Below are 13104 nucleotides of genomic sequence, written 5' to 3'. Positions count from 1 at the left end.
GATAGGGATTCAATTATCAGTAGATTGAGTCCAGAGTCTTTCTGACCATATTTCACAGCTACAATAAACATGTTCACTTGTAATAATTACACAAGATAACGATCTTGATTGGGTAATTATGCAATAAGAAGGAACAAAAGTTGCCTTAAAGAACTCTGCAACCAGTGAATATTTTCACTTCGTTCCTTTCTTTTGAGCCACAATGAAGAAGTTGTTGTGGGTCTTTTGTCTGTACGTTTTTTGTCTCCGTGGTTGTCAGAGCAGTGAGGTGAATGGAAGGGTGGACTTCATGCTTCTTGCAGGGCCTCTGACAAAGCAGGTGGTCAGAAGCTCAGACAGAAACATAAATGATGCCTTTGACTGCAGTCATCTCGTTCCTCCTGGCTCTAAGCAGTACTTTGAGTACCTGCAGAGCAGAGGGGTGACCCACTTCAAAGTACTGCTGTCATGGGCTCAACTTCTTCCTACAGGCCACCCCAGCCAGCCCCAGCAGGCTGTGGTTAGATGTTACCAGACCCTGCTGAAACAGCTGCTGGAAGCAGGTCTTCAGCCTCTGGTCATCCTTCATGGATGGACAGTTCCAGAGTCTCTGCAATCAAGGTATGGAGGCTGGGAGAGCCAGGAGCTGGCACAGATGTTTCAGCAGTATGCAGAGTTTGCCTTCCAAGAGTTTGCACCACTTGCACACTCATGGTTGACACTGGATGGTGTTTGGCATGACGGGCAGCCTGCACATGCTCCCAGTTTTCTGCAGAACTTCCTTCAACTAAACAAGAACATTTACCAGATGTACCATCAGCGCTTTCCTGACAAAGGTGAGTTAGAAGAAAAAGAGACAATTAAGATGAGATACTAAGCAAATAGAGTAAAAATCAGAAGTAAGAAATCTTGAGAAATTTCTCCAAAACATTCCTTAAAATAAGCTATTTTAAAAATGTTGCTGAGAAATCAGATGCAAAGGCTTTTACAAAAGGAGTTTTTAATTTCACCTTTAAAAACACAAAATCAGTATTTTGAGAAAACTGCTAAAAAAAATAAGCATTTTAAAAATCAAGTTTGATTGGAAACTACTATCAAAAGGTAAATAAAACAAACAAAAATAAATGACCATTAAATGTCATATTTGCTGTTTTCCAGTTCTCATATATGTCAAGAAGTTACATTTTGGTGTCATAAAATAAACACATAGATGTGTATTTTAGGCGTTTTTGTAATATTACACAACACATCAGATTTTCTGTATGTCTTAAGAAGTTAAAATACTGTTAAAAATACTTTATGGCCAACTGATACTGAAAGCCTTCAAAACATTATTTATCAGACATATTACCATCATGATTATCTCAGCAGCAATTGAATTCACTAAAATAATCTTGTATGTATGTCACTGTACAGTTTGACCCAACAAGCCATTTTTACAGCAGACATTTTATATTAAAATAAATATTAAAAAAAGATTTAAATGCTTCTACATTTACAGGAAGACGTCTGTCAATTGGGTTGAGAGCAACAGATATGACTTCCCTCTCCCACATTAAAGATTCAACAGCAGTAAGTTAAATACTCTATTTCATTATGTATGTAAACGTTATGTATACCTTAAGCTTTAATTAAGACCAAGTCCCTTTATTGTTAAAATTGAAAAGAAAATCAATCTGAAAATAACAATGAGACATGCTTATTTGCCCAGAGCTATTAGAAATATGCAAAGCTTTTTGAGGGTACAGGGAGAATCACCTTTACCCTTGAATTGGAGATTAGCTTGCCTAGATAAGATAATCATACACAGCTTGGATCAGCAACCCAACCCAACAGCCCGATTAAATTCCAAGTGATCTTTCTCCATCACACACCCTTTCACCTTGTTGTCATATGCCCACATTCTGCTCATCAGATTTTTCTTGAGCCTAAACCATGAGCCTGATCACAGTTGTTCGATCACTGTATGAAACACTGCTCAGCCTGCATGAAGACTCAAGCAACAGCGCATAAAGAAAGTGGGGGGTGGCTGTAGCTCAGGTGGCAGAGCAGGTCAGCCACTAATCAGAAGGTCGGTGGTTCAATCCCAGGCTGCATCCTGGCTGCATGCCAAATATCCTTGGGCAAGATACTAACCCCGTGTTTGCCTACTGGTGGTGGTCAGAGGGCCCGGTGGCGCCTGTGTCCGGCAGCCTCGCCTCTGTCAGTGTGTCCCAGGGCAGCTGTGGCTACAATGTAGCTTGCTATCGCCAGTGTGTGAATGACTGAATGTAGTGTAAAGCGCTTTGGGGTCCTATGGACTAGAAAAGCACTATACAAATGCAGGCCATTTACCAAAGTGAGTTCTCTGTCCAAGATCTAGATGCCTCATATATCAGGGGGGACCAAAGGAATTGGGGTAAAATGACATGCTGTTAAATCCAAACTCTTATTGCCTGGTAGGCCAGTCTTGCCTACCAGGCAATGGTTAAAGCTTGTGATTTAACCAAATCAAAAGCTTGTTGATGTTGCTTAGCATCTCTGAGGCTACAATCCAAGGCTTAAGATATGATATTGTGTGGTTTCTTTATAAGAGATGTAGTTGCAATGCAATGAAAAAAGATGGAAAATAACATCACATTTATTCTTCTCATGTGAGGCAGATAGGATTTTACTCTGAACCCAGTGCCAGATACTTGAACAAGAAAGCGACAGCTCAGAGTAGGCTGTATCACCGTTTGAAGCATACTTCCCCTGGTTTGCGTGTTTGGTGGTTGTGAACAGCGCTGTCCTGTTTTCCTGTTTCATATTTCTGCATGGTATTAATGCTACTTTCAGAAATGGCTATCTCTGGTTTGTGCACTTTGAATATTTTCTCAAACATGGTTGCCTGTTTTCCGTTTGATGTAACGAGAGGACCACATGTTTGGTGGTTGTGGGTTGCAATGTGCTATTTTCATGTTTAATGCTATGTAAATAAAAAATTATATTTCAACCTAATTTGGTATGGTTGAAAATGAATTGATACGGTTTTAGCAATGTGTTAAAGGTCCACAGTTTGAGAGAAATTTCTGTGACAGTTCATAAAACATAAAGATCCATGCCAAATTAATTATACTGAACTGTCTATTGTGGTGACTCACAAAAGAAGCTTTACATTCATTTATATGACAAATTGACAATTTTTTTAATAGACATTTTTATAATAATAATGGATTGGATTTATATAGCACTTTTCAAGGCACCCAAAGCACTTTACAATGCCACTGTTCATTCACACACTGGTGGAGGGAGCTACGGTTGTAGCCACAGCTGCCCTGGGGGAGACTGACAGAAGCGAGGATGCCATATCGCACCATCGGCCCCTCTGGCCAAGGGTAAAGTAGGGTAAAGTGTCTTGCCCAAGGACACAACGACCAGGACAGAGAGCCCGGGGATCGAACCGGCGACCTTCCGGTTACAGATGCGCTTCCCAACCCCCTGAGCCACGGTCGCCCCATAAATTTTTTTTAAACAATGATGTTCTGGCACTTTGTGTTTCACATGACTATGTAATGGTGTATTTTTGAAACAATAGTAGTGTGTTATATATACATCAAAGAGTATCACATACAGTTTATTTTTTGATCAAGAGGCTTGAGTGTAATGGTATGCCGTTGTGTATCTTCTATTTTTAATAGATGGATTTCTTGTCGGTGCACATTGAATATAACTGTGTTATCTCCTCAAATTTTGAAAACGAGCTAAGGAGGATACAGGTAGAGTAAACACATGATGAAAAAATTCCTAGCTTTTCAGATTTTGCATTACTGTTAAACTGCTGCATCTGCATATTCTGTAACACTGTAGATGTCCATTGGGAACTTGCCTATCCTGCTGTACAAGATGACTGCTCATGACTGTTCCCAGAGTAATTATCAGGTTCTTGGAAATTTTTTAAATGGTAAATACAATTATATTTTATGCTGTTATTTTCCATTAAATTACCAATGAATATGAAGAGCTATACAACTAAATTTGTATTTACAGATATATAGCATATAATCTCAAAAAGTTAATTCTGTTCATCTGGATGTAGAGTTTTCAGTTGGAGTAACGTTTCATCACTCATCCAAGTGACTTCTTCAGTCTTAACTGCATGCAGGTTTCCCCAACCTTATAAAGAGTACATTTGCATACTGACTGAAACTAGCACCGGTGACTAAAAGTGGACAGTGAGGTTTCCTAGCCCCATGAGCTTTCATAAATATGACAGTGATTTGCCATACAAACTTTTGCGTCTGACTGGAGGTAGATGAAGTGTATTACACTTAAACCAGAAGATGAAGTTAATATCGTATAATATGTGGAACTGTTAAGAGATATTAACACCAAAACAATGACCAGCGCCACTGAAACCAGTGCTCACACTGGTAATCATGGAAAAATAAAAAAAATATTATGTCAAATAAAGAAATCCTCTGGTATTTACTGAAGAAAAAAACACATTAATATAACATTAGTCAACACTGTAAAAATTGACAATACTGCTCTCATAAAAGTGGAAGAGTTATCAAGTGAAAGTGATGAGTGTCATGTCATCATATTATGAGCCAGTAAAGTGCTAATAGAAAATGTTGGACCACAGTCAATGCTCTCTGCATAACTGTTATGACAGATGCATTGTACCAAGAATATTGGGTTAAATGAAGAAAGTGTTTGCACTGTAGATTTTAGTTGACTAAAATTTCTTTTGGTAACCCAAGTATTAGCAAATATAAGCAAATATTATGACCCATTTTATTAGGATACACCATCCTAATCTGATATTACATAATGTATTATAACATTACATTCTATACTATTAAATTCTGCATTTTGTCCTCAATTGAGCTGCCAAATGTACAAATAGGGCGGGTAAAATAAGTACTGAACACATTACCAAGTGTGTTTCTAAGTAAATATATTTCTAAAGGTGTTGTTAACATGACATTCTCACCAGACGTCTGTAGCAACCCATCCAAAGGGAATGCATTTTTTATTTCTTTATACTTACTGTTTTATAACTGACAAGACTTAACTGTTTCTTGACCACAACACAGTCCTGATGGACAATGGCCTGAATATTGTGGGGTGTGACATGAAGGACGTGTTAGGCAAGCTGGACATGGAAGATGCTCTTGTCAAGTAAGAGTTCATTTTCTGATTCACATATATTGTTATTCTATTTTTTTTTAAGTTCACGTGTGATATTTATGTCTTTTTATTTTCTGAAAGTCATGCAGGTTCACACCACACCAGGGTGACAGGGTTAAGAAACAGTTATCAGACTGTGTGGGATAAATTTAAGTCCCAGACCACAGCAGAACGAGATCTTTTCCTTCAGGAATCATTCCTCTCTGGCTTCCAGTGGGCCACCTCCAGCGTATCCTTTAAGACTGAAGGTGGCTGGTCAGAAGGTGGGAAAGGAGAGACTATTTGGGACCGGTTTGGTCATGAGGGCTTGGCCTTTGCAAATCAGACAGCTGACCTAGCTTGCGACAGTTACCGTAAGGTAGATTATGATGTCTACCTTCTGCGAGGTCTTCAGGTCGACACCTACCAGTTTTCCATCTCTTGGGCCCGTATTTTCCCCACAGGGTACCGACAGAGCCAATCAGAAAAAGGAGCTCAATACTATGACCAGCTGATAAATGCTCTCGTTGCATCTGGCATACAACCCATTGTCACTCTGTACCACTGGGATCTGCCTCAAGCACTCCAGAATTATGGTGGATGGACCAATGCCTCCATTGTAGAGGCCTTCAAAGACTATGCAGATTTCTGCTTCTCCAGGTTTGGAGACAGAGTCAAGATCTGGAACACATTCAATAGTCCCTGGGTAGTGAGCCATGCCGGGTATGGTACTGGTGTGCATGCCCCAGGAGTAAAGGACTATGTGGAATCTTCCTATCAGGTGACAGTGATGTTATTAGAATACTGTAATTAATCACTTTATTACAAGTGTAATTATTGCACTAATGTACTTAACATTTGATTTTGCATTATCAGGTCACTCACAATATTCTCAAGTCCCATGCCGAGGCCTGGCATGTCTATAATGACAATTACAGGAAAACACAAGGAGGAAAAGTGGGCATTGCCTTGAACTCTGACTGGGCTGAGCCCAGTGACCCTGCTAAACCTGAAGACGTAGCAGCTGCAGACCGTTACCTGCAGTTTATGCTGGGCTGGTTTGCACATCCCATATTTGTAGACGGAGATTATCCTGCAATACTCAAAGATCAGGTGGAACAGAAGAAAACAGCATGCCCTGACTCTGTACCAGCAAAGCTCCCAGTTTTCACTCCCACAGAGAGCAAGAGGATACTTGGTACTGCTGACTTTTTTGGTTTAAATCACTATACTTCTCGGCTGGTCAGCAACAGTGATGGTGGGTGCACCCCTGGTCCTGACGGTGTGGGTGACTTCCATGCAACTGTGGACCCCACATGGAGTTCCACAGCTTCTGACTGGATCTATCCTGTTCCTTGGGGACTTAGAAGGCTCCTGAACTACATTGCAACAGAATACCTGAGTGCTAACAAATTACCTGTATACATAACAGGAAATGGGATGCCAACAGATTACAGTGTTGACAGTCTCACTGACACCAGCAGAATGGACTATATGAAAAGTTACATCAATGAGGCCCTGAAAGGTTAGTGTTGGAGATTTCCCCAATTTGAGGGCACATTTTTTTTAGAGAGAGAGTTAAAATAATTCAAATATTAATTTTGTTTTTGTTTGTTCATTTTGTAGCAACACTCACAGATGGAGTGGATGTGCAGCGATTCACAGTGCAGTCACTCATGGATGGATTTGAGGCAAACCAAGGCTACAGCCAAAGATTTGGTCTTCACTATGTCAACTTTGAAGTGGGATCCAGACCAAGGACCCCAAAGCAATCTGCATATTTGTACGCTGAGATTATCGAGCAAAACGGTTTCAGTTCACAAAAAAGTAAGAAGTTTAAAGCTGCAGAAAGGCCATTAACTCGACGTTTAGCTGCTTTACCACCCTCAGAAGTTCCATCTCAGGCAAAGGTAGTTTGGGAGAAATTCTCTTCACAGTCAAACTTTGATAGAAAAATGTACCATTATGGCACTTTTCCTGAGGGCTTCAGTTGGGGAATTTCTTCGTCGGCCTACCAAATTGAAGGTGGCTGGAATGCTGATGGCAAAGGTCCTAGTATATGGGATACATTCACTCAGACAACTAACACTATTCCTGATAATGCAAACGGCAATGTAGCCTGTGACAGTTACAACAGACTTAATGAAGATCTCTACATGCTGCGGGCTCTGAGGGTGAAGTCATACAGATTCTCTTTGTCCTGGTCCAGGATCTTTCCTGATGGCACACGTAAGTCCCTCAACCAGAAAGGTGTTGACTACTACAACAGACTCATTGATGGTCTTATAGCGTACAATATCGAACCCATGGTAACACTGTACCACTGGGACCTTCCTGAAGCTTTGCAAAAGGTCAATGGCTGGGAAAGTGCAGAGATGATAGACATTTTTAATGACTATTGCGACTTCTGCTTTGCTACATTTGGTGACAGAGTGAAATTCTGGATAACCATTAACCAGCCTCAGACAATTGCATGGTCTGGATATGGACTTGGAAATATGCCACCAAATGTTAAGGACCCAGGATATAGACCATACATAGTTGCACACAACCTCATTAAAGCCCATGCCAAGGCCTACCATACATATGATGACAAGTATCGCCAGTCTCAGGGTGGTCTAATCTCCATAGCCCTCAATGCTGATTGGGCTGAACCTAAAGATGTCAGCGTTCGCCGTGAAGTGGTGGCTGCTGACCGGGCGATGCAGTTCCAACTGGGATGGTTTGCACATCCTATTTTTAAGAATGGTGACTATCCTGATGCACTGAAGTGGCAAGTTGGGAACAAAAGTGAAATCCAAAGTCTTCCACAGTCAAGACTTCCTTCCTTTACTGAAGAAGAAAAGAACTTCATCAAGGGAACTGCTGACGTATTCTGTGTAAATCATTACACTACAAAGATTGTAAGCCATGTTACAGCTCGGCTTAGCCCTGCGTCTTATGAATATGACTGGGACTTCAAGGAAGAAGAGGAAAATGATTCACCAACTACAGCCATTCCTAACCAAAAAGTTGTGGCCTGGGGCTTGAGGCGACTCCTCAACTGGATAAAGGAGGAGTATGGTGATCCAGAGATTTATATTACTGAGAACGGAGTTGCTACAGAAGCACAGACAACTTGGGATGATTCTGCCAGAGTGTTTTTTTACAAGGCCTATATTGATGAGGCTCTGAAAGGTATACTGTCAAAGTGATTTTATTAGCTACATTGCACGATCATTATAAGTATTTTTAATGTACCTAATTTTTTTGTGCGCTTGTTTACATTACAGCCTATAAAGTTGATGGTGTGACTGTGAAAGGATACACTGCAACCTCTCTAATGGATTCTTTTGAGTGGCTTAATGGGTACAACGTTGGATTTGGCCTGCACCACGTGGACTTCAGTAACCCAAATCGGTCAAGAACACCCAAGTACTCAGCTCATTTCTATTATAACATCATAAAGGATAATGGTTTCCCATTGCCAGATGATGAGAAGGTACTTTATGGACATTTTCAAGATGATTTCATTTGGAGTACTGCCACAGCATCATACCAGGTACCCTAGATAAGGCCACTGCACATATATTGCAATGCTTACTCTATTTTCATTCGTTTCAAATTACTGTTTTATACTTATTCCTTTCAGATTGAAGGAGGGTGGAGAGCTGATGGAAAAGGTCTCAGTATTTGGGACAAGTTTGCTCACACTCATCTCCGAATCTCCAATGATGACAATGGGGACATAGCTTGTGACAGTTACAATAAAGTAGAAGAGGATGTTGCCATATTAAAGCAACTCAAGGTGACCCATTATCGATTCTCCATATCATGGTCAAGGGTCCTTCCTGATGGTACCACCAACTACATTAATGAGGCTGGACTCAATTACTACCACAGACTGGTGGATGCACTGATTGCTGCAAACATTCAGCCTCATGTATGTATAATTACAGCTAAAAGAACTGTACTAGAATTGGTAAATTCAATAACGTCAGTAAACCCTTTCCCTTTGCTTTCAGGTCACTCTGTACCACTGGGACCTTCCACAAGCCCTGCAGGATATTGGGGGATGGGAAAATGACACTATTGTTACCAAATTCAGAGATTATGCTGACTTCATCTTTGACAGACTTGGCCACAAAGTGAAATTTTGGATAACTATTAACGAACCCTACAATGTAGCCATGATAGGACATGGTTATGGAGTAGGTGCCCCAGGTGAGCTTTATGCTTTAGTATTCCTGGTTGTCTGCTTTATTTAACAAATAGGAATAGTACTGTTACTGAACATGCAAAACTGTATATAAGGACACCAAAATTGTTCAAAACAAAATGTACTGTTTCAAACATCAAACAATATGTCTTCTGTAAAAACAATAAAGCAATCCTTGACCAAACCCTCAACAACAAAAAATATAAAGAGGCTGCAAATGTGTCTGTTTGTCTCCAGGGATCAGTTTCCGACCAGGTACTCTGCCCTACGTTGTTGGTCACAACCTGCTTAAAGCTCATGCTGAGGCCTGGCATATTTACAATGACAAGTACAGGGCCAAACAGAATGGAATTATCTCCATCACAATTAACTCTGACTGGTCTGAACCCAGAAATCCTTATAAGCAGGAGGACTATGATGCTGCAATACGCGCCATTCAGGTACACCAGTTCTTCTTATATTTTAAAGCAATATGTCATAGTGGTTATTTCAAGTGTCTTTTGTGTGTCTTTTTGTGCAGTTCTACATTGGCTGGTTTGCCCATCCTGTATATAATGGCGACTACAATGACATAATGAAGACAGTCATTCGTGAGCGAAGCCTTGCTGCTGGTCTGTCAGAATCTAGGTATTCAAAAAGTACATTTAGGCCCCAAAAGGAAAAAAAAAATTGCTATAAAGTTACCTTTAAAAGCAGCAGGACATTTTCACTTTTTTTGTTGTTTGGTCCTTTTTTCAACAACCACATAACCTGTTGGTTTCACTTCCATTTTCCAGGCTGCCTGAGTTCACTCCGGAGGAGGTTAAAAGAATTAAAGGCACTTATGATTATTTTGGGTTCAACTATTACACCACTGTCCTAACATTCCCTGTGGACTATAAGAACCTTCAGCACTATGATGGAGACAAGTAAGCAAACGTTAGATAAATATTAATAGAGTAATCTTTCATTTTTCTTCTAATAAAAGAAACCAACAGATTTAGCACAGCTGACTTTGTTCTCTGCTGTGGCCGTTTACTGAAATGTGAAACTTATTTCATTGTTTTACTCAAACTCAAAAATCTAACCTTTTTGATCTTCACAGGGGTGCAGGGTCAACTGTTGATCTCACCTGGCTGGATTCAGGTTCAGGCTGGCTGAAAGTCACACCATTTGGATTCCGCAGAATACTTAATTTTATCAAGGAGGAATATGGAAATCCACCAATTATTATCACTGAGAATGGCATCTCAGAGCGGGGCACTGTTGATCTAAATGATACTCACAGGAGCCACTACTACGAAAAATACATCAACCAGGCGTTAAAAGGTATGAAAAATTTATCTTTAAATCTATTTAGGACCAGCACAGTTAGAGAAGAAGGCTATAAATATGTCTCAGATAAAATGTGGCTGTTTTTTTCTTTTCTTTTGTGGAAACATTAAGAAACTAGATTTTAAGTGCAAAAAAGTTAACTTATCTCTTTTCTCTTCCCAGCTTACTTACTAGATGGTGTAGACATCCGTGGCTACACAGCTTGGTCACTGATGGACAACTTTGAGTGGGCTAAAGGCTTTTCAGAGAGATTTGGGTTTTTTTACGTGAATCATTCAGACCCTAATATTTCTCGAGTAGCTAAGAAATCTGTTTCCGACTACTCTAAAATCATAACCTGCAATGGATTCCCTCACCCTGCGTCAGGACATGAGTGCTTGAATCCTGTGGAAGGTAAATTGACACCATGGATTGTAAATAGTACGTAAAAGATAAGTACGTGGCCACCCTACTGTAAACATAAATATTTAAAGTCTATGTTTAGTTGTATCAGTTCAGCATTATGGCTATTACCAACTTGGTACTTTAAAGTCAGAACACAATATATTTGTGTGGGAAGTTTTCAGCTAATGCTAACCAGCCAGGCTGGCTCTCCATTGACACAGTTACATTGCTAAAAACTGCAAAATGCATTAAAGTTAAGAGAAGTGGAATTCCCACCTAACAAGGTGCTTCCACAGTGCAAAAGCAAGCCTTTTAGGACACCTAAACTGGACAGCTGCAATACGATATGCAGTTCCATGATCAGAAGGAACAGGGATACTGAGGGGGTCCTAAATATCTATTCCTGCATACAAGCATTTTGTAAGTTGAGCTTAAGCATTATAGCAGAGTTGAGCTTGTGTATTGTATGAATGCAGATCATTTAGACAGATGTAAGATGTTTGCAAGTGTGTTAGTTTACAGCACTAGCTTACTAACAAATAGCTAAAATTAGCATGATAATTAGACACGGTGCAAAAATAATGCTCTGACATAGTGAAAGCTAATGTTTTCATTTTGTTAGTGTCTTTCTTACCAGCTCACAGACACCTGCTACTTAGAGGTGTATAGACATGCAAGAAACCTTGTTGTAAATAATAGCATTAAAAGTGCTCAGAATACTGAGAACAAAATTCAGAGGTCCAGTTCAGTTGCTAGCAGAGTGCTAGCAACTGTAGTTGTAGTCAAACCTGCTACACCACACCAAATAAATTTAAACCTTAATGCAATTTCTGTGGAGGAATTCTAACAACAGGTAAAATAGGGCTTTGATTTACAGTTACTGCCTGCAAATGTTAAAAAATAATACGAAAACTTTGGTTTCTGTGTCTTTTCTGCAGAAACAGCTGCACCACCAATCACTGACAACAATGCCACTGTGAGGTTCCTTGGTATGGAGCTCTCTGTCCGCAATGCTGAGACCGGACTTAATGTCACATTTGCTCTTCTGATTGTTGCAATGTTTGGAGCTGTTTGTGCATCATTTTGCTTCTTTAAGTCAAAAAATCAGATTTGTAAAAGTGGAAAAACATTCTAATTGCAGATAACTTGACATATTATTAAAGCCCTCATATTGACAGATGCATTTTAATTGCAGGTATATAAATTATTTCTTTTCCTCTTCTATAATGTTGCTGTCACTGTCAAGGTTAAACTACAATTTTAAATCATTTTTAAAAATGATCTGTGGTCCGTTTAGTTTGAGATACCACGTAAGCGTACATGTAAAAATATGTTTGTGTGTTTTGGGACTAATTGAGTAAAATATTTCTTCATTTGCTGTTTAGTATCAGACTTTCAGACTTCTACATATAGGACTGACCTGCAAAAGCTTATTACCTGCTGTATTAGTCAACAAAGCCAAGTATTTTCTGTTAAAAATCATCAGTTTGTCAGCCAGGGTGGATTAGTTTGTCTATATGGCTGTAAAATGGGTTTAAAAAGTGCTATTTAGAATATTATGTTGTTTCTTCAACTTTCTGTTCTCAGAAAGCTTTTTAAAAATGGAGTGTAGGTATCACCTAATTCCTCTAGAGGTCACTGGCTGTCTAGATTAGATTAGATAGAACTTTATTAATCCCTCGGGTGGGTTCCTCTGGGAAATTCGATTTCCAAAAAGCACAGCACCGACAGAAGTTTCAGAGTTACAGAATATTATATATATATATATATATATATATATATATATATATATATATATATATATATATATATATATATATATATATATATATATATATATATATATATATATATATATATATATATATATATATATATATACACATACATACACACACACACACACACACACACACAGTGGGGCAAAAAAGTATTTAGTCAGCCACCGATTGTGCAAGTTCCCCCACCTAAAATGATGACAGAGGTCAGTAATTTGCACCAGAGGTACACTTCAACTGTGAGAGACAGAATGTGAAAAAAAAAACCCATTAATCCACATGGTAGGATTTGTAAAGAATTTATTCGTAAATCAGGGT

The 13104-nt window shown here is 39.3% G+C and overlaps 2 protein-coding genes across 2 annotated transcripts; both read left to right on the top strand.

The window, feature by feature from the left end:
* Window positions 1–202: 202 nt before the first annotated feature.
* LOC146691310 (lactase/phlorizin hydrolase-like) lies at window positions 203–856 on the top strand. Its single transcript, XM_085435111.1, has one exon. It carries the CDS (start codon window positions 203–205, stop codon window positions 854–856), a length of 654 nt encoding a protein of 217 aa, XP_085291237.1.
* Window positions 857–5044: 4188 nt separating this feature from the next.
* LOC146691309 (lactase/phlorizin hydrolase-like) lies at window positions 5045–12189 on the top strand. Its single transcript, XM_085435110.1, has 13 exons — window positions 5045–5124; window positions 5215–5893; window positions 5989–6637; window positions 6739–8289; window positions 8385–8653; window positions 8744–9034; window positions 9117–9315; window positions 9548–9750; window positions 9831–9937; window positions 10087–10218; window positions 10395–10618; window positions 10787–11017; window positions 11947–12189. The coding sequence occupies exons 1-13, from the start codon at window positions 5045–5047 to the stop codon at window positions 12141–12143; spliced, it is 4812 nt and encodes a 1603-aa protein (XP_085291236.1). The 3' UTR covers window positions 12144–12189.
* Window positions 12190–13104: the final 915 nt, after the last annotated feature.

The sequence above is a fragment of the Copadichromis virginalis genome, linkage group LG16, assembly GCF_057382275.1.
Source record: "Copadichromis virginalis isolate Kocher_CV1m ecotype Utaka linkage group LG16, C_Virginalis_male_GT1.1, whole genome shotgun sequence".
Taxonomy (NCBI): domain Eukaryota; kingdom Metazoa; phylum Chordata; class Actinopteri; order Cichliformes; family Cichlidae; genus Copadichromis; species Copadichromis virginalis.
The sequence above is the reverse complement of the archived record's forward strand: the minus strand, read 5'-3'. Positions and strand labels throughout refer to the sequence as shown.